Source organism: Hemitrygon akajei, chromosome 25, assembly GCF_048418815.1.
Source record: "Hemitrygon akajei chromosome 25, sHemAka1.3, whole genome shotgun sequence".
Taxonomy (NCBI): domain Eukaryota; kingdom Metazoa; phylum Chordata; class Chondrichthyes; order Myliobatiformes; family Dasyatidae; genus Hemitrygon; species Hemitrygon akajei.
This window is the reverse complement of record NC_133148.1, coordinates 40979721-41001275: the sequence shown is the minus strand read 5'-3', so window position 1 is coordinate 41001275 and position 21555 is coordinate 40979721. Positions and strand designations below refer to the sequence as shown.

The following is a 21555-nucleotide window of genomic DNA, read 5'->3' as shown; positions in this document are numbered from 1 at the left end:
TTTAACAACTGTAAACTAGCGCATTTCACGCAACATTTTAACTAATAACCTCCACGTTTAAGATCGAACTAACCAGGACAATTTGAAGTTTACAGGAAGTTTATTATCAAAGCACGTGGCGTCACCATAAACAGCCTTGTGATTCGTTTTCTTGCGGGCATACTCAATAAATCGAAGAAGCACTGCAGAGTCAGTGAAAGATCACACCCGACAGGACGGACAAACAACCAGCGTGCAAAAGACAACAAACTACACAAATAGAAAAAGAAATAACAAGTTTCATCATTTACACAATAGCATTAGACAATTAGACAAGTAAACACTTAGGACTGTACAGCAACATCTATCCAAATCTCCAGAGAGCCACTACACTAAACACCATTAGAACAGTCCGGAAGTTCCTAGCAAGTGAGAAATGAGTGTGCTTGGCTATGCCCGTAGCTCAGTCTTTACCAGCTTGAGCTGAGAAAAATATACAATAATAATTATAAATAAACAATAAATATTGAGAACATGAGATGAAGAGTCCACAGGTTGTGGGAACAGTTCAGAGATGGTGTGAGTAAAGTTATCCCCTCTGGTTCAGGAGCCTGATGGCTGAGGGGTAATAACTGTTCCTGAACCTGGTGGTGTGAGTCCTGAGGCTCCTGTACCTTCTTCCTGATGACTGAGGGGCAATAACCATTCCTGAACCTGGTGGTGTGAGTCCTGAGGCTCCTGTACCTTCTTCCTGATGACTGAGGGGCAATAACTGTTCCTGAACCTGGTGGTGAGGCTCCTGTACCTTCTTCCTGATGGTTGAGGGGCAATAACTGTTCCTGAACCTGGTGGTGAGGCTCCTGCACCTTCTTCCTGGTGGTTAAGGGGCAATAGCTGTTCCTGAACCTGGTGGTGAGGCTCCTGCACCTTCTTCCTGGTGGTTGAGGGGCAATAGCTGTTCCTGAACCTGGTGGTGAGGATCCTGTACCTTCTTCCTGGTGGTTGAGGAGCAATAACTGTTCCTGAACCTGGTGGTGAGGCTCCTGTACCTTCTTCCTGATGGTTGAGGGGCAATAACTGTTCCTGAACCTGGTGGTGAGGCTCCTGCACCTTCTTCCTGGTGGTTGAGGGGCAATAGCTGTTCCTGAACCTGGTGGTGAGGCTCCTGCACCTTCTTCCTGGTGGTTGAGGGGCAATAGCTGTTCCTGAACCTGGTGGTGAGGATCCTGTACCTTCTTCCTGGTGGTTGAGGGGCAATAACTGTTCCTGAACCTGGTGGTGAGGCTCCTGCACCTTCTTCCTGGTGGTTGAGGGGCAATAACTGTTCCTGAACCTGGTGGTGAGGCTCCTGTACCTTCTTCCTGATGGTTGAGGGGCAATAACTGTTCCTGAACCTGGTGGTGAGGCTCCTGCACCTTCTTCCTGATGGTTGAGGGGCAATAACTGTTCCTGAACCTGGTGGTGAGGCTCCTGCACCTTCTTCCTGATGGTTGAGGGGCAATAACTGTTCCTGAACCTGGTGGTGAGGCTCCTGCACCTTCTTCCTGGTGGTTGAGGGGCAATAACTGTTCCTGAACCTGGTGGTGAGGCTCCTGTACCTTCTTCCTGATGGTTGAGGGGCAATAACTGTTCCTGAACCTGGTGGTGAGGCTCCTGCACCTTCTTCCTGGTGGTTGAGGGGCAATAACTGTTCCTGAACCTGGTGGTGAGGCTCCTGTACCTTCTTCCTGATGGTTGAGGGGCAATAACTGTTCCTGAACCTGGTGGTGAGGCTCCTGCACCTTCTTCCTGGTGGTTGAGGGGCAATAACTGTTCCTGAACCTGGTGGTGAGGCTCCTGTACCTTCTTCCTGATGGTTGAGGGGCAATAACTGTTCCTGAACCTGGTGGTGAGGCTCCTGCACCTTCTTCCTGGTGGTTGAGGGGCAATAACTGTTCCTGAACCTGGTGGTGAGGCTCCTGTACCTTCTTCCTGATGGTTGAGGGGCAATAACTGTTCCTGAACCTGGTGGTGAGGCTCCTGCACCTTCTTCCTGGTGGTTGAGGGGCAATAACTGTTCCTGAACCTGGTGGTGAGGCTCCTGTACCTTCTTCCTGGTGGTTGAGGGGCAATAACTGTTCCTGAACCTGGTGGTGAGGCTCCTGTACCTTCTTCCTGATGGTTGAGGGGCAATAACTGTTCCTGAACCTGGTGGTGAGGCTCCTGCACCTTCTTCCTGGTGGCAGCAGTGAGAAGAGAGCCTGGCCTGGGTGTTACTGAGTGGAGTAGCTTCGGAGTTGCTTTCTTGTGCACATGTGAATAAATCGCTTGCATTGAGACGGAGTTATTCAATAGAGTTGAACACATGGAGACTGTTCAGCCCTCTATACCTATTCTAGCCCTTTGGAAGATCCATCCGATCAATCCAACTGCCCCCACAGTCTAACTAGACTGTTGGACATTCTGGCACACTCCAGGCAGCACATACACGACGATAACTCTGTGCCCGATGTTCTCTAATAAACGGAGGCTGAGGGGAGATCGGATAGAGGTTTATAAGATTACGAGGGGCAGAGATAGAGTGGACATGGAGACATGAGAAGAAATCTGCAGAGAATCGACCCGTTAGGCGGTCATGCCAGGCCAAGTACTCAGGGAATGGGCGCACCAGCTCACTGACGTACTCAAAGACACTTCACTCATCCAGACTGCTTCAAATCAGCCACTATCATTCCCTGTGCCCAAGAACTCTTCAGAACTAAACAACAACCGCCCGGTGGCACTGATGCCAATCATCATGAAATGCTTTGAATGGCTGGTAATGGTACATTTCAAAAAACTCCACTCCTGCCACATTGAACACCCAGCAATACGTTTGCCGACAGAACCCATGACAGATGCACCAGGCCCTGACACACCTAGAAAACACAGTCTATCATATCAGATTGCTATTTCTGGATTTCAGTTTCACATTTGACACTATTGTCCACAGACACTGGTAAACAAGCTCCTACTCCTTGGTGTAAACACACCACTGTGGAACCGGGTGTTGGACTTCCTAACCAACAGACCTCAGATGGTCAGGATGTCCCTTCCCATCATCCTCAACACGGGTGCCCCCTCGGGGCTGTGTGCTGAGCCCCCCGCTGTACACTCTGCTCACATACGAATGCACGGCCAAACACGCAAGTAATCATATTGTCAAGTCGCCAATGACACAAAAGCAGTGGGCTCTTCGCCGACCAACTATTGAGCTCCAGGCCTGGTGCTGACCTCTTCCTCAATGTCAACAAGACCAAGGAGATGGTCATTGACTTCAGGAGAACTCGCACCATTCTTTACATTAGTGGTAGAGCAGTGAAAACCGAGAGCGTTCAAACTCCTGGGAGTGCACGTCAAACACAACCTCTCATCACCTCAGAACAATTCCCCCACAGGCAGGAACGCTCACCAACACCTTTGCTTATTGAAGACAGCTGGACCATACACATCCATGCTCACATCCATCCACACCGGAGAGCATCCTAACAAGCTGCATTACTCCGTGGTACGGAAACTGCACTGTGTGGCTCCACAATGGGGAGTCTCCTAAAAAACCCTGTCGTATCCGCTTCCACCACCGTAGCTGGCAGCCCATTCCACTCTCTGAGTAAAAAACTTACCCCTGACATCTCCTCTGTACCTACTCCCCAGCACCTTAAACCTGTGTCCTATTGTGACAACCATTTCAGCCCTGGGAAAAAGCCTCTGACTATCCACACGATCAATGCCTCTCATCATCTTATACACCTCTATCAGGTCACCTCTCATCCTCCGTCGCTCCAAGGAGAAAAGGCCAAGTTCACTCAACCTATTCTCCTAAGGTACGCTCTCCAATCCAGGCAACATCCTTGTAAATCTCCCCTGCACCCTTTCTATGGCTTCCACATCCTTCTTGTAGTGAGGCGACCAGAACTGAGCACAGTACTCCAAGTGGGGTCTGACCAGGGTTCCATATAGCTGCAACATTACCTCTCGGTTCCTAAATTTAATTCCATGATTGATGAAGGCCAATACACCGTATGCCTTCTTAACCACAGAGTCAACCTGTGTAGCTGCTTTGAGCGTCTAATGGACTCGGACCCCAAGATCCCTCTGATCCTCCATACTGCCAAGATGCCATCATGAAAGATCCCACCCACCCTGCTCATGGACTGTTTGCCCCACTCCCAATGGGAGGAGGCTGTGCAGCATCCACGCCAGGACCACCAGACTCGAAAACAGTTACTTTCCCCATGCAGTGAGGCTGATCAACACCTCCACCCGCTAACCCACACCCCAACCACCACTACTTTATCATTTCCTGTGAGTCCTTTTATGTACAAATGCTGTGCCCAGTGTCACTCTATGGACATACAATTAACCTATGTGTAAAAGCTATCTTATGTATTTATAATTATTGTGTTTATTATTGTGTTCTTTATCTTATTGTGTTTTTTGTGCTGCATCAGATCTGGAGTAATAATTATTTCATTCTTCTTTACACTTCTGTACAGGAATCCTGACTTTAAACAATCTTGAAAGATGTTTCCCATAATGGGAGTGTCTAGGGCTACAGGGCACTCCCTTCGATTAGAAGAATGTTGCTTTAGAACTGAGATGAGGAGGAATTTCTTCAGCCAGAGGGTGAAGAATCTGTGGAATTCGTTGCCACAGACGGCTGTGGAGGTCAAATCATTGGGTATATTTAAAGCAGAGGTTGACAGGTTCGTGAGCAGTCAAGGTGTTCAGAGGTTTCAGGGAGAAAGCAGGAGAATGAGTTTGAGAGGGAAATGGAGTCAGCCAAGATGGAATGGCGGAACAGCCTCAGATGGCTGACAGGCAATTCTGCCACTATGTCTTTTGGATCGTCAGAAGAATGCTGCCTAAATGCAAGAATTCGTCAGGCTTTCCATTTTTAGATCTGTAAAGTCTGCCTTAAACAACACCAGCTTTTGTGGTCCTTTCTCCTGTTCAGTGATTACAATTGTGAACCAGATTCTCATAATTTCTTATAAAACAGAGAAAAGGCATTTGGCCAAAGCTATGCTGGCTGTAAATCCAATCTCACCACTGCAACATATTCTCTCCTGTAGGTGTGTAAACTTCACCCACTCACCATATTCACCTAACCAAGTAGCAGTAATAGTGGTGGAAGCAGCACGTACAACACGCTGGAGGAACTCAGCAGGTTGGGCAGCATCCGTGGAAATGAGCAGTCAACGTCTCGGGCTGAGACCCTTCGGGTCGAGACTCTCCGTACCAGCTTGTTGTACTTGTTGCTTCGACCCCAGCATCTGCAGCGTACTTTGTGTTTAATAATAGTGGTGGGGTGGAGATATGTCTCTACTAAAGGAGATGTAAGGTGCTCCTTCCCTCTGCTAGCCTGCAGGTCACCCTTGGACAAGGTGTAGCACCTGCTTAGCCCCCGGATCAGGGTCACGTGAACCCATGGGAGCAGGTGGTGGATGGTCGTGTGAGCAGCCGGTGCAGATCACAAGTCCTGGTTACGTGACCACTGACGCCAGCCAGAAAATCTCTGAAGAGTATTGATAATGGCTGGGGTCACCTGTCTTGTAAAGACACTGCCCAGAAGAAGGCAATGGCAAACCATTCCTGTAGAAAAATTTGCCAAGAACAATCACGATCGTGGAAAGGCCACAATTGCCTACGTCATACGACACGGCATATAACGATGATGTCATACGACAAGGCACTCAATGAATAAATGATCGATTTAACCTTTGAGACGCAGGAGGAAACTGGAGCCTGCAAACTCCGCCCGGTCAGCCACAGGGGTAAGCAGTGAGCCCAGATCATTAGAGGCAAGGCAGTAACACTACCAGCTACATCTCTGGACAGGCTGGCTACAGTTGTGACTGGAGCAATATTTCTGGAGGAATGTTGTCTCATTTTTTAACTGCATTGCATTTGTGGTTTCTAAATGACAATAAACTGAATCTGAAGGAGACACACCATTGCCTGTCTCTCATTAGGAGATTGAGTAGATTTGGCCAGTCATTAAAGCTTCCAGAAAATTTCAACAATGTATCATGGAGACCTTCCATCAGATCCACTGTAATATAAACTGTGCAGCCAGGGCAGCCTGGTAGCATAGTGGTTAGCACAATGCTGACCACCCAGGTTCAATTCCTGCCGCTGCCTGTAAGGAGTTTGTACGTTCTCCCCATGACCGTGTGGGTTTCCTCCGGGTGGTGCAGGTTCCTCCCACAGTCCAAAGATGTCCTGGCTGGCAGGTTAATAGTCCTGTGATTAGGCCAGGGTTAAATCGGGAGACTGCTGGCTGGTGCAGCCCAGAGGGCCTCTTTAATATTGTCTCTCGGTAAACAAATACTTGTTCCTCATAGCCACACATTCCATTGTGTCAATGTTATTTTTAGCCCTTTGACTTTGTTCTGGATTGGCTTACGCTGGCCGCTGGAGACAAACAGAGAGAGGAACAAAATGAGTGCCATCCTCCTTCAAACTCGAAACAACTCACACGGCTGGGCTGGGCTGAGCGGGTCCTGCCATAGACAAGCTTTCCCTGAAGCGAAAGATGAATCAGAAATGCAGTCAAAGGCTTAACAGGGAAGCTCGAAGAGCTGCACAAAGCCCGAACTGTTCAAAGGACAAACATTAACAAAGGGAAGTTAATTAAAACAGAGCCGGTGGCTCCGTTCCATCATCACAGAACAATTGTGCACGGAATCTCAATGAAGAGCATTTTCCAAACGAGAACCTTTTCAGCAGCACGCAGAAAACGCTGGAGGAACTCAGCAGGTCAGGCAGCATCTACGGAAATGAATGAACAGTCGATGTTTCAGGCCGAGACCCTTCTTCAGAACTGGGGTACACAACTGACACTGTTGACGGGAGCTCAGGGGTTTAGGCAGCATCGATGGAAATGAACAAAGAGTTGACATTTTGGGCCAAGACCGTTCTTCAGGACAGGAGAGGGGAAAGATGCCGGATTAAAGAGGTGGGAGGAGGGGAAGGAGGATAGCTGGAAGGTGATCGGTGAAGCCAGGTGGGAGGGAAAGGGAAAGTACTGGAGAAGAAGGAATCTGATAGGAGAGGAGAGTGGACCAGAGCAGGAAGGGAAGGAGGAGGGGACCCAGAGGGAGGTGATAGCCAGGTGAGAAGAAGTAAAAGGACAGAGTGGAGAATAGAGGAGGGAGGTGTGGGTAGAGGGGAGATTTGTTCACCGGGAAGGATAAATCGATATTCATGCCTTCAGGTTGGAAGCTACCCAGACGGACCATAACGTTCTGCTCCTCGGTCCTGAGGGTGGCTTCATTTTGGCTCAAGAGGAGGCCATGGACCAACAGGTCGTAATGGGAATGAGTTTTAGTCAGCTCAACAATTGGTATTTGTTCCTTTATTTATTTATTGAGATACAACGCAGAACAGGCCCCACTGCCCCTTCGAGCCGCATTGCCCATAAGCCCACCAGTTTAACTCTAGCCTAACGGCAGGACAATGTACAATGAACAATTAACGTACTGACTGGTACATCTGCGGACTGTGGGAGGAAATCCACACGCACACGGGAAGAACGTACAAACTTCCTTACAGAGGACACTGGAACTGAACTCTGAACTCTGACACCCTGAGCTGCAACTGCATTGCCCTAACCAGTACACAACCCATCTTTACTTTAAAGATACTGATCTTCACCTTTAAATATCAGCTTTATTTGTGCATTGAAACAGACAGTGAACTGCATCGTGTGTGTTAGCAGAGCCTAGGGGGCAGCCCACAAGTTCAAAGTTCAAAGTAAATTTATTATCAAAGCACATATATGTCACCATATACAACCCTGAGATCCATCATCTTGAGCATGTTTGCTAATTGCTAAAATAGGATCGAGTACATATCCTCCGCTTTTGGAGCAATTATTATTGGAATGAGGGCGCATCGTGCAAGTATAACAAATCTGTCAGATTGCCAGCTGTGGCAATTGTTTTGGCTTGGTTTGGCCGCTACAAGTTCTATAACCTTGCAGTGAAGGAGGATGAGAGGTGACTTGATAGAGGTGTACAAGATGGTAAGAGGCAGAGATCGAGTAGACAACCAGAGACTCTTACTCAGGGCAGAATTGGCTTGTCATATCAAGAGTGTTCGATGACTCTGGGCCTGTATTCACTGCAGTTCAGAAGAATGAGGGGGGCACCTCCTTGAAACCTATCAAATGGTGAAAGGCATTGATAGAGTGGATGTGGAGAAGATGTTTCCTATAGTGGGAGAGTCTAGGACCAGATGACACAGATAGAGTGGATGTGGAGAGGATGTTTCCTATAGTAGGAGAGCCTAGGACCAGAGGGCACAGATAGAGTGGATGTGGAGAGGATGTTTCCTATAGTGGGGGAGTCTAGGACCAGAGGACACAGATAGAGTGGATGTGGAGAGGATGTTTCCTATAATAGGAGAGCCTAGGACCAGAGGACACAGATAGAGTGGATGTGGAGAGGATGTTTCCTATAATAGGAGAGCCTAGGACCAGAGGGCATTGCCTCAGAATAGAGGGGCGACCTTTTAGAACGGAGATGAGGAGGAATTTCTTTAGCCAGACGGTTGTGAATTTATGGAATTCGTTGCCACGGGCCTGTGAAGGCCAGGCCACTGGGTGTATCTAAGGCAGAGATCAATAGATTCTTGATTGGTCAGAGCACGAAGGGATACGGGGAGACTGGGGCTAGGTGGGAAAATGGATGAATGATGAATTGGAAGAGCAGACGATGGGCCAAATGGCCTACTTCTGCTCCTATCTCTTCTGGTCCAATTCCAGCGGGGATTAATTTTAAGGCGATAGGAGAAAAATATAGGGGAGGATGTCGGAGACTGTTTTTTTAAACACACAGAGTGGTGAATATGTGGAACATCCTGCCAGGGGTGGTTGTGGAGACAGATACATTAGGAGCACTTAAAAAATACTTAGATAGGTACATGGATGATAGAAAAACAGAGACCAAAGGATTAGATTGATTTTAGAGTAGGTTAAAAGATCCGCAAAACAGCCTATATTGTGCTGTAATGGGCTATGTTAACTAGATAGGTTTCAGATTGCAGATAGGGTGGTCACATTGTCAATAACCATGTGGCAAAGAGATCCTTGTTCATTGTGTGCAGACTCAGGAATAAATCTTGGTTCATCTCAGAAGCAATGCAAAACTAGACAGTAATCTCTGGAGTTTCATCAATGCATTGGCTTGAAAGTTATTGTCGACACTTGCATTACCGGTTACTCAAGACTTACTTCTTTTCCACTTTTCATTCCCCAGTCCCTTCACCAGCCTGATTTTGTTATCGAGTTATAATGTATTGCAGCATACTTAAAGGCCCTTTGGCCCATCTAGTCCATACTGGACCGTTATTCTGCCTAGTCCCATCAACTCAAAGAATCAAAAAAAACCTATTTTCAAACTATGCATGCAGTATACAACACAGTGATTCATCTTCACACAGACAACCATAAAACAAAGAAACACCATAAAACCCATTCAAAGAAAAAGATCCTGGTCAGACCCCACTTGGAGTACTGTGCTCAGTTCTGGTCGCCTCACTACAGGAAGGATGTGGAAACCATAGAAAGGGTACAGAGGACATTTACAAGGATGTTGCCTGGATTGGGGAGCATGCCTTATGAGAATAGGTTGAGTGAACTCGGCCTTTTCTCCTTGGAGCGACGGAGGATGAGAGGTGACCTGATAGAGGTGTACAAGATGATGAGAGGCATTGTTCGTGTGGATAGCCAGAGGCTTTTTCCCAGGGCTGAAATGGTTGCCTCAACAGGACACAGGTTTAAGGTGCTAGGGAGCAGGTACAGAGGAGATGTCAGGGGTAAGTTTTTTTAATCAGAGAGTGGTGAGTGCGTGGAATGGGCTGCCGGCAAAGGTGATGGAGGTGGATACGATAGCGTCTTTTAAGAGAGTTTTGGATAGGTACATGGAGCTTAGAAATATAGAGGGCTATAGGTAAGGCTAGTAATTTCTAAGGAGGGGATTGGTTTTCTATGTTTCTATGTAAAATTTATTATCAGAGTACATAAATGTCAAGCTGGCTGGTGGCGTAGTGGCATCAGGGCCGGACTCAGGCATCAGGCTCCCGAGTTCGAATCCAGCCGGCTCCCTTGCACGCTTTCCATCCGTGCTGGGATGAGCGTTGAGTTAGCAACTCGGCCTCGTAAAAAGCTTGCTAAAAAAGCACCGCCACGACGGCGTCCCGATGATTCCAGTCGGAGTTAAGTTTCTTCTTCTTCTAAACATACACATCACCGAGTACAATCCTGAGATTCTTTCTCTGCGGGCACGCTTAGCAGATCTATAGAACAGCAAGTGTAAATTGTAAACACCAGCAACTGTAAACAAATGGTGCAAATGCAGATATAAAAGCCATAAATAATGTCCATCGTTCAGAGGACATTTACATGCGCAAGACTGCAGCGAAAGCAGTTCAAAAGGAGTTCATTGAAGAGGAAAATTGGTGCGGTCTGTGGAGACTCGCTGATGTACCCTGGCGCCACCTTCAAACACCAAACGCGTGAAAAGAACAAATCGCTCTTTTTATTAGTTTTTCTAGTTTTTTCATTTGGGCTGATTTCAAACTACCGGTACTAAAATGTCCGCCGTGTCGTCATTTCCGGGTCCTCCCCTTGTTTTTTTCCACATGAATTGCTTAGTTTTTTTTCGTCTCATTTATATGATATTTGTATCATTCATGATTTGGAAGACAACTATAATGTACTTACTGCTTATGTATCCTTTTATGTTCATTTTAATTTTGTAAGTTTGTAATCCCATTATCTATGCACTAATCTTATCATGTTGATACTAATAAAAAGATTGAAAAAAAAGGAAAAAAAAAGGAGTTCATTGAAGAGGAAAACTGGTGCGGCCTGCGGAGACTCGCTGATGTACCCTGGCGCCACCTTCAAACACCAAATGAGTGAAAAGAACAAATCGCACAAACGGCAAAAAATGAGCAAGCAGCACAGAACATAAAACATCAAGCCACAAAGTCATTGAAACAGTCCAGGAGTGTTCACTTCACACAAAATGCTGGTGGAACACAGCAGGCCAGGCAGCATCTATAAGGAGAAGCACTGTCGACGTTTCGGGCCGAGACCCTTCGTCAGGACCCTGCGTTCCACCAGCATTTTGTGTGTGTTGCTTGAATTTCCAGCATCTGCAGATTTCCTCGTGTTTGCGTTCACTTCAGTTCAATTTAGCGCGGTGCCATTCATTGTCTGCAGGCCGCAGAGCCAATCCAGCCCGATCAAAATTGCACAAAACAGCAATAAAGAAAGGAGTGTCCAGAAACCAGAAGCAGGTCATAACATGAACTAGAGAGTCCAATACACAAACCACGTCAATTAAACTCTGCCCAAGACTCAAGACTCTGGCATCATCATCCAGGAGCAGTGAGCGAGAGCGAGAAAGAGGCACCTTCCTCCGGCAGCAGTGAGCGAGGTACCAGTCAAACACAGGCAGATGGTTTTGAACACCAGCTCGCTCACTTTTGCTTTTGTCCTCGTTGATTCCAACATTGCTCGATGCTTTAATCTTCGAGAAATGGAGTCGATTGTGGGCTCTCCAGGCTTCTTGGCCTCTGGGCCGCACACTCCGCTCGAAACTTCACTGAGTGCCCTCAGAACTCAGCAAAGTGTCCGATCGCTCAATTGGCCCGAAAACACGCCGTCAAAATGTAGATCACAGGCCGCAACAGCAGCAGAATCATATTTGACAGACGAAGAAAAAACTGGAAGAAGTAGCTTTGTGAACTCTCTGAAGGATGTCGCCTTTGGTCGTGTTGTTGCCGCTGCCATCTTCTTGTAACAGCCAAAGGAGCAGAATCAGGCCATTCAGCCCATTGAGTTTGTTCTGCTATTTCACCTGACCACAACCCTCTATACACCTCAAATCTGAGAACAAGATTCAGGTAAACTTTGTTCCCAGGTTCAGACTGCATCTAAGAGATTTGAATGTGAAAACATTGGTTAATGTTCCAGTAGTGGCTTGCTTTACGATCACTTGCCGTGTTCCTATCAAAATAAAAACACACCAGATGCCTTGTTGGCTTAGTTCCATGCATTGTGGGAAAATGGGCCGGATGGTGCTTGATCCAACTCAGCCTTGCGTGCGTAGATACCCAACCACCCGTACTGTTCCAACAGCTGCATTAACCCTTTGCAGAAATGCGGCCCCAGGCTGCCCAAGGCTGTTACAGCTGCTGGTGTCCTGGGAAGCAGAACGCTGCACGAGCAGCGACCAGGTCTCAGGAGGCGGCAGACGCAGACACCGTACCTTCGGCCTCCTCAACGGCCTGTCGCCAGCTTACTGCTGCAAGGGTGACCTCTCACCTGTTGACGAGTCAGATCTTCAGTGACACTTAAAAGTGCTGAAAGCATTCTATGAAGGAGCGATCTCCCCCTCGATGGTGAGCGAGAGGCCGCTGGTCTTCGAGGTGGGGAACTCGGACAAGTGACGTGGCAGATTTTAACATCAAACAGCGAGCTGTTAGCCTCCCCCCTCACTGTGGCAGGAGCGATCTCTCTCCTTCGCTAGTGGCAGAAACAGAGCCCGTCTGAAGCGTCGAAGTGTTGGGATGGACATCAGCTTTTCATGGTCTGTGGGGGCTTTGCTATCGCTTGCATGGGGGTGGGGGGGTTGATGCTTTTGCTGGAGTAAGTGGAGGGGTGGGTGGAGAGTCGATACTTTTGCTGCTGCTTGTGCGTGGGAGGGTGAGGGGACTTTGAGGTTCTAACATCTTTCTGACATTAATTCTTCATTTTTTAAAATGTTTCCTGAATATCTGTGAAGACTAAGAATTTCAGGCTGTATACTGGATAGATTCTTTGATATTAAATTGATAATTCAAGGGTTCCCAGCCTTTCTTATTCCATGGACCCCTATCATTAACCAAGTTTCAGCCCGAAATGTCGTCACTACCTCCTCCCATAGATGCTGTCTGGCCTGCTGAGTTCTGCCAGGATTTTGTGTTTTTATTTATTTCCAGCATCTGCAGATTCACTCGTGGTCCACGGAAACCCCTGTGTTAATTAAATATCCTTCAAGACATTTCTGATAGAATTGAATAAGTTCATGAATAACTTCGCTCACCTCAACTCTGAACTGACTCGATAACCGACAGACTCACTTTCAAGCACTCAGGGTTCTAAAATATAGTCGCCCAATTTATCTTCTTTTGCACACTGCTTGTTTGTCTGTCTTCATCTATGTATAGTTTTTCATAAATTCTTTTGTATTTTCCCACAGGATACCGTGACATGTACGTACTTCAATAATAAATATACTTTGAACTTCGACTGAATTCAAAAGAGTAATGGTGAAAGCCAAGGGTAGTGGGGTGGAGATACGTCTCCACCAAACGAAGTGTAAGATGCTCCTTCCCTCTGCCACCCTGCAGGTCACCCCTGGGCAAGGTGTATCACCTGCTTAGCCCCCGATCAGGGTCACGTGAGGCCATGGGAGCAGGTGGTGGGTGGTCGTACGAGCAGCCATTGCAGATCACAAGTCCTGGTTATGTGACCACTGACGCCAGGCAGACAATCTCTGAAGAGTATTGATAATGGCTGGGGTCACCCGTCTTGTAAAGACACTGCCCAGAAGAGGGTAATGGTGAACCATTTTTGTAGAAAAATTTGCCAAGACCAATCATGGTCATGTAGACCATAATCGCCAATGTCATATAACATGGCACATGATGATGTCATACTACACTGCACATAATGATGATGAAAGCTGTCATTTGGTATTTTCTAGCCTAGTGTTAGTCATCAGATGAGAGTGGAAGAAACTGCAGGGATGTAGGGAGAATATAATCAGATTAGTATAGACAGCAGCCTGATGCTTGAAGTGGAAATTTTCCATGACTTCGACTTTGAGTTGAAATAAAATTGCAACCATTTGGCTCCCTTTTTTCAATAAAACATCCAAATTAGTGAACCCGTTCAAGAGTGTCAAGAGCAGGGGCAAGAGGCAGAGGGACTGGTCAGATACATTGGGCACCAATCCCCTGGCATGCTCCACACTTTATGATGCAATATGCAGGTCCTGAAACGATTGCTGCAAACAGTGTCATGAACAGTGCATGGGATGTTGTCCTGCAGCCACGTTTCTGCAAGAACAAGCACGCAGCAGTTCCTCATCTTGTGCTGGGCCAGCCGCAGACGAAGGCAATCTGGCTTGTTTTCCAGGGAGCGAACACTGGAGGGCAGCACCAACTGGGAGGAGCCAGTCCCAACCCAGCACAGATTCCAACATGACTGCCATGCTTCTATTCTCTCCCACACCACCACTAGCGTCTCCTACTCTGACTACAACAGGCGGTGCCGCAGCATCAAGGCCTGGTCCAAGCAACAATCTGAGGCTATTCAGCTCCTCTCTGTCGATCTTGCCAATGAACTAATGGACCAGATTTGCAGTAGTTTGAACTACCAATGTCCAAAGGGTCTTGCAATCACAGAAAGAATGTTTAAGACAAACACTTGCACCACATGTTGGGCCCAAGAAGGCTGCTGTGGCCAAGCACTCCATATCTCACTGGAAAAAAGTTTTCTGAGAGCAACATTCAAGATGTTGGAGGAACAGTGGGTCAGTCCCTCCACCTGGACATCTCATCAGTGAGTCAGTCCCTCCACCTGGACATCTCATCAGTGGGTCAGTCCCTCCACCTGGACATCTCATCAGTGAGCAGGTCCCTCCACCTGGACATCTCCTCAGTGGGTCAGTCCCTCCACCTGGACATCTCATCAGTGAGTCAGTCCCTCCACCTGGACATCTCATCAGTGAGTCAGTCCCTCCACCTGGACATCTCATCAGTGAATCAGTCCCTCCACCTGGACATCTCATCAGTGGGTCAGTCCCTCCACCTGGACATCTCATCAGTGGGTCAGTCCCTCCACCTGGACATCTCATCAGTGGGTCAGTCCCTCCACCTGGACATCTCATCAGTGAGTCAGTCCCTCCACCTGGACATCTCATCAGTGAGTCAGTCCCTCCACCTGGACATCTCATCAATGGGTCAGTCCCTCCACCTGGACATCTCATCAGTGAGTCAGTCCCTCCACCTGGACATCTCCTCAGTGAGTCAGTCCCTCCACCTGGACATCTCATCAGTGAATCAGTCCCTCCACCTGGACATCTCATCAGTGAGTCAGTCCCTCCACCTGGACATCTCATCAGTGAATCAGTCCCTCCACCTGGACATCTCATCAGTGAGTCAGTCCCTCCACCTGGACATCTCCTCAGTGAGTCAGTCCCTCCACCTGGACATCTCATCAGTGGGTCAGTCCCTCCACCTGGACATCTCCTCAGTGGGTCAGTCCCTCCACCTGGACATCTCATCAATGGGTCAGTCCCTCCACCTGGACATCTCATCAGTGGGTCAGTCCCTCCACCTGGACATCTCATCAGTGAGTCAGTCCCTCCACCTGGACATCTCATCAGTGGGTCAGTCCCTCCACCTGGACATCTCATCAGTGGGTCAGTCCCTCCACCTGGACATCTCATCAGTGAGTCAGTCCCTCCACCTGGACATCTCATCAGTGGGTCAGTCCCTCCACCTGGACATCTCATCATGAAACATCAACCATCCAATGCCCTCCACAGATCTGCCTGAAGTCCTGAATTCCTCCAGCATTTTGCATGTGACCAGATTCCAGCATCTGCATTCTCTTGTGTCTCTGAGTTTTCCAAGTCTGCTGAATGGGCACCATTTAATTGTCTAGTTGCTTCTTCATTTTCCAATATTAATCTAAATGTAATATCTTGAATGGCTGTTATACAAATGTTTAAAACTATTTAATAGCCTTCACGCAGAAAATGCATCTTCCTAGTTGGATGGATGAAGCTGGTCCTCTTTCTGTGTAATGTAAAGAGAAATACCACTAGATGGCGCTGATCAGTGGAGACGCTGCATGCCGCTCCAATGGGAATAATCAAATTACACACACAAAATGCTGGAGGAACTCAGCAGGCCAGGCAGCATCTATGGAAAAAAGTACAGTCCACATTTCAGGCCAAAACACTTCAGCAAGATTGGATAAAAAAGCAGAGGAGTAGGTTTAAAAGGTGGAGGTAGGAGAGAGAGAGAAACTTGACAGGTGAAGCCTGGAGGGGGAGCGGTGAAGTAAAGTTGGGAAGTTGTTGGTGAAAGAGACAGAAGGCCTTGGAAAATAGAAAAGGGCGGAGGAACACGAGAGGGAGGCAATGGGCGGGCAAAGGCGAAAGGAAAAGGGGATGGGTAAGGTGGGGCATAAATGGAAGTTAGGGAAATTGATGTTCATGCCATCAGGTTGAAGGTTTATATTCCAGATGGAATATAAGGTGTTGTTCCTCCAACCTGAGTGTGGCTTCATCACGCCAGTGGTGGACATATCGGAATGGGAAGTGGAATTAAAATGCGTGGCCACTGGGAGATCCCACGTTTTCCAGCTGACGGAGGTGCTCGGCAAAGTGATCTCTCAATTGGGTCTCATCGGTACACAGGAGGCCACACCGTGAGTATCGGACACAGTATAGGATTCCAACAGACTCACAGGTGAAGTGTCCCCTCACCTGGAAGGACTGTCTGGGGCCCTGAATGGTAGTGAGGGAGGAAGTGTAAGGGCAGGTGTGACACTTGTTCCACTTGCAAGGAAAAGTGCCAGGAGGGAGATCAGTGGGGAGGGACGAGTGGACAAGGGAGTCATATAGGGAGCAATGCCCGCAGAAAGCAAGAAGTGGGGTGTGGGTGAGGGAAAGATATGCTTGGTGGTGGGATCCAGTTGGAGATGGTGGAAGTTTCAGAGAATTATGTGCTGAACACAGAGGCTGGTGGGGTGGTAGGTGAGGACAAGAGGAACCCTATCCCTGGTAGGGTGGCGGGAGGAGGGGGTAAGAACAGACGTGCATGAAATGGAAGCAATGCGGTTGAGGGTAGTGTTGATGGTGGAGGAAGGGAAGCCCCTTTCTTTGAAAAAGGAGGACATCTCCTTCGTCCTAGAATGAAAAGCCTCATTCATTTCCTTAGATGCTGCATGATTTGCTGAGTTCCTCCAGCATTTTGCGTGTGTTGCTCTGGATTTCCAGCCTCCGCAGCATCTCTCGTGTTAAAATTTAAACGAATCCCATCTGCCTGCACATGGTCTCCATGTCCCCAACCCCTGCCTGCTCATGTATCTGTCCAAATGGCTATTAAATGTTGTTATTGCATCTCACTCCATCACCTCCCCTGATAGAAACAAACCTTGCCTCATACACGTCTCTTCAACTTTCCCCAGCTCACCTTAGCAGCCTCTGCTCTGGCATTTCACAATTCCACCCTGAGAGAAAAAACGCACTGATTTTCTGCGCTATCCGGTGAACCATGGTGACATTCTGCTGGATGCTTACAACACTTCTAAATATACCTCCTCTGAATTACTCTCACTGCAGTCTGCAGTGTGTAGTTTCCCTTTGGATTTAAATGTACTTTCAAATCAACAGATTTCACAATCTTCTGAAGGACTCGGTGTGCTTAACTCCTGTAATTACTGTATTCTTCCTTTGCATTTGGTTGTTTGTCTGCCCTGCTGGGTGCGGCCCATCAGTGACTCTAATATGGTTCTTGGGTTTACTGAGTCTGCCCGCAAGACAACGAGAGATCCCAGTGGCATTCTCCTCAAACAGCCTCTGGCAACCGAGTCCAACTCCTGGCATTCAGGTGTGGTTTAGTTACTGGGCCTGGTGGAACCGTTTCTACTCTCCGGAGAAGGGGCCAAGGTGGGTTACTGATGCCTTAAAACCAGTCGCTTCGGGCAGATGGGTCTCGTCAGCTGTGGTTGGCAGCTCACCTAGAAGGAAAACTCTGATCCTGAACCCCCACTACCTTGTGGATATACCCACTCACGGGGAAGGCTTTGGGAGTAAACCCTGAGGGAAAAATCCGGAGCTGGAGTCCCTAAGGTAGTCCTACATTGAGTTCAACGCTGACCAGCAACTCCTGTGGTGGAGCTGGTGCTAAACTGTATCAGTCTCTGCCGTTCCTTCCATTTATTAGATGGGCGGAGAGGGGCAGCCCGCTACATGGGCAACAGCTTGTTCTCCATATCATACTGCCCTGGCTTGCGTATCATATAGAGAGCTGGAAAGCGATCATCCATGGTCGACCCTGACGGTGCACAATAACACAATACCTTTTGGGAGATGGTTCTTTCCGGGGCGAGGATGGTGACTGAGGGACGGTACTGCTTCTTTTTGGAGGCGTTGCTGTTCCATTACTCAGGTTGGGCTTAGAGGACAAAGCGTGCATGAAGAGGCGAGCTGGGAAACAGAAGAGGGAACGTTTATGGAAGACAAGAGAAAAACTTAGCAAAAGCCCCTGTTGCCCAAAAATAATAGCTCTTAAATATCTCAGAGGTGAAAAGATATCTTTGAGTACAGGGGCTAGAAATAAAGATGAATAAGCAACTGCTATTTATGAAGTTCTTTTAACAATCTGGAACTCTGATAGAAATAGAACATGCATGTTTATGTAGAAGTTGCATTTACTTATCGACTGAGATACAGGCCATTCTGGCCCTTCGAGCCGTGCCTCCTAGCAGCTCCTGATTTAACCCTGGCCTAATTTACAATGAACAATTAACCAGTACACCTTTAGACTGTGGGACACCGGGACACAGGGAGAACGTACAAACTCCTTACAGGAGGCAGCGGGAATTGAACCCGGGTCGCTGGTACTGTAAAGCGTTGTGGTTAGCCACTACGCCACCGTGCCACACGTACCGTACTATATGAGATGGCGGTTGTATAAATTTGTGTTCAGTTCGGGTCACCTACCAACAGGGAAGACATCAATAAAATTGACAGAGTACAGAGAAATTTTATTAGTACGGTGCAGGGAAAGGTGAAATGTTTAAGGAGACCGTCTTCACTCAGAGAACGTTGAGGGTGCGGAACAAGCTGCCAGCGCGAGTGATGGATGTGGGTTCAATTGCAACACTTAAGAGAAGTTGGGATAAATTTAGGAGGGGTATGGCTCCCCATGCAGGTTGATGGGAGTAGGTAGAATTGTTTGGCACGACTTTGACGGTCCAAAAGGCCTGTTTCTGAGCTGCGTGCTCTAGAACTCTAAGCATCTTCAAAAGAGGAGTGGATGGGTACGTGGGAGATGGTTCTTTCCGGGGCGAGGATGGTGACTGGTAATTTGCGAGGCTGTGGGGTCAAACTGGAGAATGGGACTGGAGTTGTTGCTCTGGTGGGCCAGGTAGTCGATGGGCCAAATGGCCTGCAAATGAGGCAGTCCAAGCTGACGCTGCAGAGGGGTTGGCAAGTTGTGGGAGATATTAAACCCAGTTCCTGCCCATCCTTTCGGATCACGTCAAACGATCCCGCGGCGCCCCACCCCTTCAACCTACTTCTGCTGGGCGCCCGTTTATTCAGCAAGGAGTGCTGCTCCTCGGCGAAGGTCAGGCGCCGGACGACGTCCGCCAGCGCCGCCTTCAGCACCTGGATTTCGTCGTCCTGCAGCTGCATCCTCTGCTCCAGGTAGGAGATGCGGTCGCCAACGTCCAGGCTGCTGGCGGCCGACACGCTGTCATCTGCAAAAGGACAAAAAGCTCATGGAATGACAGGTGGTGGAGGCCATTGGGCCCATCCTGTTCATACTGTACCGCACAAAAATCTTAGGCACATGAAAAACAATTCTTAGAGCGAAGATGCTTTCAAAAATAACAAATTATAATGTTTCTAAATATCAAAAAATTACTATAAAGAGCAATAAATGTATAAAACTAAATTAAATCTACATTTGGTGTGACCACCCTTTAAAGCTGCATCAATTCTCTTAGGTCGTGCAGTTTTATAAGAAAGTTGGCTGGTAGGTTGCTCCAAGCATCTTGGAGGACTTGCCGCAGTTCTTCAGCCGACTTTGGCTGTCTCGCTTGCTTCTATCTCTCCAGATGGCCTCAATGATGTGGAAGTCAGGGTTCTGTGGAGGCCATACCATCTAAAACCCTATAAAAAATCTAGGGGGGCCTAAGACTTTTGCACAGTACTCTGAAAAAAAACATTACAGCACAGCACAGGCCTTTCAGCCTATAATGTTGTGTTGACCTTATAACTAAGGACAATCTAAGACTTCCCCTTACACAGCACACTATTTTCAATTATCCAAGTGTGTATTTAAGCATTTCTTAAATACCCGTAAGGTATCAGCCTCTAACATCAGCTGTTCCAAGTGCCACTGCTCACTTTGTAAAGAATTTAGCTCTGACATCTCCCTTGTACTTTCCTTCAATCGCCTTAGTTATGGCCCCTTGTATTAGTCATTTCTGACTTGGGAAAAGTCTCTGATCTAGCCTCTTATCATCTAATACATCTCTATCAAATTTACTCTCACCCTCCTTCACTCCAAAGAGAAAATTCCTCGCTTGCTCAACCTCTCTTCATAAGACATGCTCTGTAATCCAGGCAGCATCCTGGTAAATCTCCTCTGCACTCTCTCTAAAGCTTCCACATCCTTCCTATAAAGAGCCAACCAGTACGGAACACAATACTCCAAGTGTGGTCGAAACAGAGTTTGATAGAGGTGAACCATTACCTCACAGCTCTTGAACTCGATCTCCTGACTAGTGAGCATGTGTGTCACGAGCCCTGCAGGCCTTTGTGGCAGGCCGCAGACCACTGGGGTTCCACGTTTCCAAACACCTGTGTGTACTAATTGTGGTCTTAATGAGAGTTTTTGAGCCTTGGTGTTGTCTGTTTAATCTTGTCAAGTTAATTGTGACTGGCGTGGGTTTTCCAGATTCTATGACTATTTAATGGGGACTCTCGTGTAGAACTGGGCTGAGTCCTTGTGTCTGTGGAGAATGATTTGTCTCATGGTGTCACTCAGTTGTGCCTCTGTTGCTATTCCTATGTCTAACTTCTAGTTTCTGTCTCTTCATGGGGAGTCTGTCTTTCCTCTGTTCCTGGGCTGAGTCATTGCCAGCACCCACCGTGACAGAGTCTGTCGTACCTCTGTCCCTGGGTCAAGACGTTGCCACTGCTCACCGTGATAGAGTCTGCTATTCTTCCGTTCCTGGGCTGAGTCATTGCCAGCACCCACCGTGATAGAGTCTGTCGTACCTCTGTCCCTGGGTCAAGACGTTGCCACTGCTCACCGTGATAGAGTCTGCTATTCTTCCGTTCCTGGGCTGAGTCATTGCCAGCACCCACTGTGATAGAGTCTGTCGTACCTCTGTCCCTGGGTCAAGACGTTGCCACCGCTCACCGTGATAAGAGTCTGCCATTCTTCCGTTCCTGGGCTGAGTCATTGCCAGCGCTCACCGTGACAGAGTCTGCCATTCATCCGCTCCTGGACTCAATCATTGCCAGCACTCACTGTGACAGAGTCTGCCGTACCTCTGTCCCTGGGTCAAGACGTTGTCAGCGCCCACTGTGACAATATGACATCTTAACCACCCTAACAACTTGTACAGGATCTTTCACGTCAGCTAAAGATGGACTGTGTGTGAACCACACACTCTCACTCTGGCTCCACGTTCCTGTGGGTTACAACTTGTCAGATTCTTTGCAGAAGCCATTGGGCCCATCC

The 21555-nt window shown here is 47.9% G+C and overlaps 1 protein-coding gene across 1 annotated transcript in view; it reads right to left on the bottom strand.

Annotated features, from left to right (window-relative positions):
* Positions 1–21555, bottom strand: part of eml2 (EMAP like 2) — a 142035-nt gene that overhangs the window by 91309 nt on the left and 29171 nt on the right. Inside the window, exons 2-3 of the mRNA XM_073029375.1 lie at positions 19376–19558; positions 18155–18281 (exon numbers count right to left, since the gene is read on the bottom strand). Of these exons, the coding sequence (XP_072885476.1) occupies positions 18155–18281; positions 19376–19558 (310 nt within the window). The remainder of the gene's footprint in view (positions 1–18154; positions 18282–19375; positions 19559–21555) is intronic.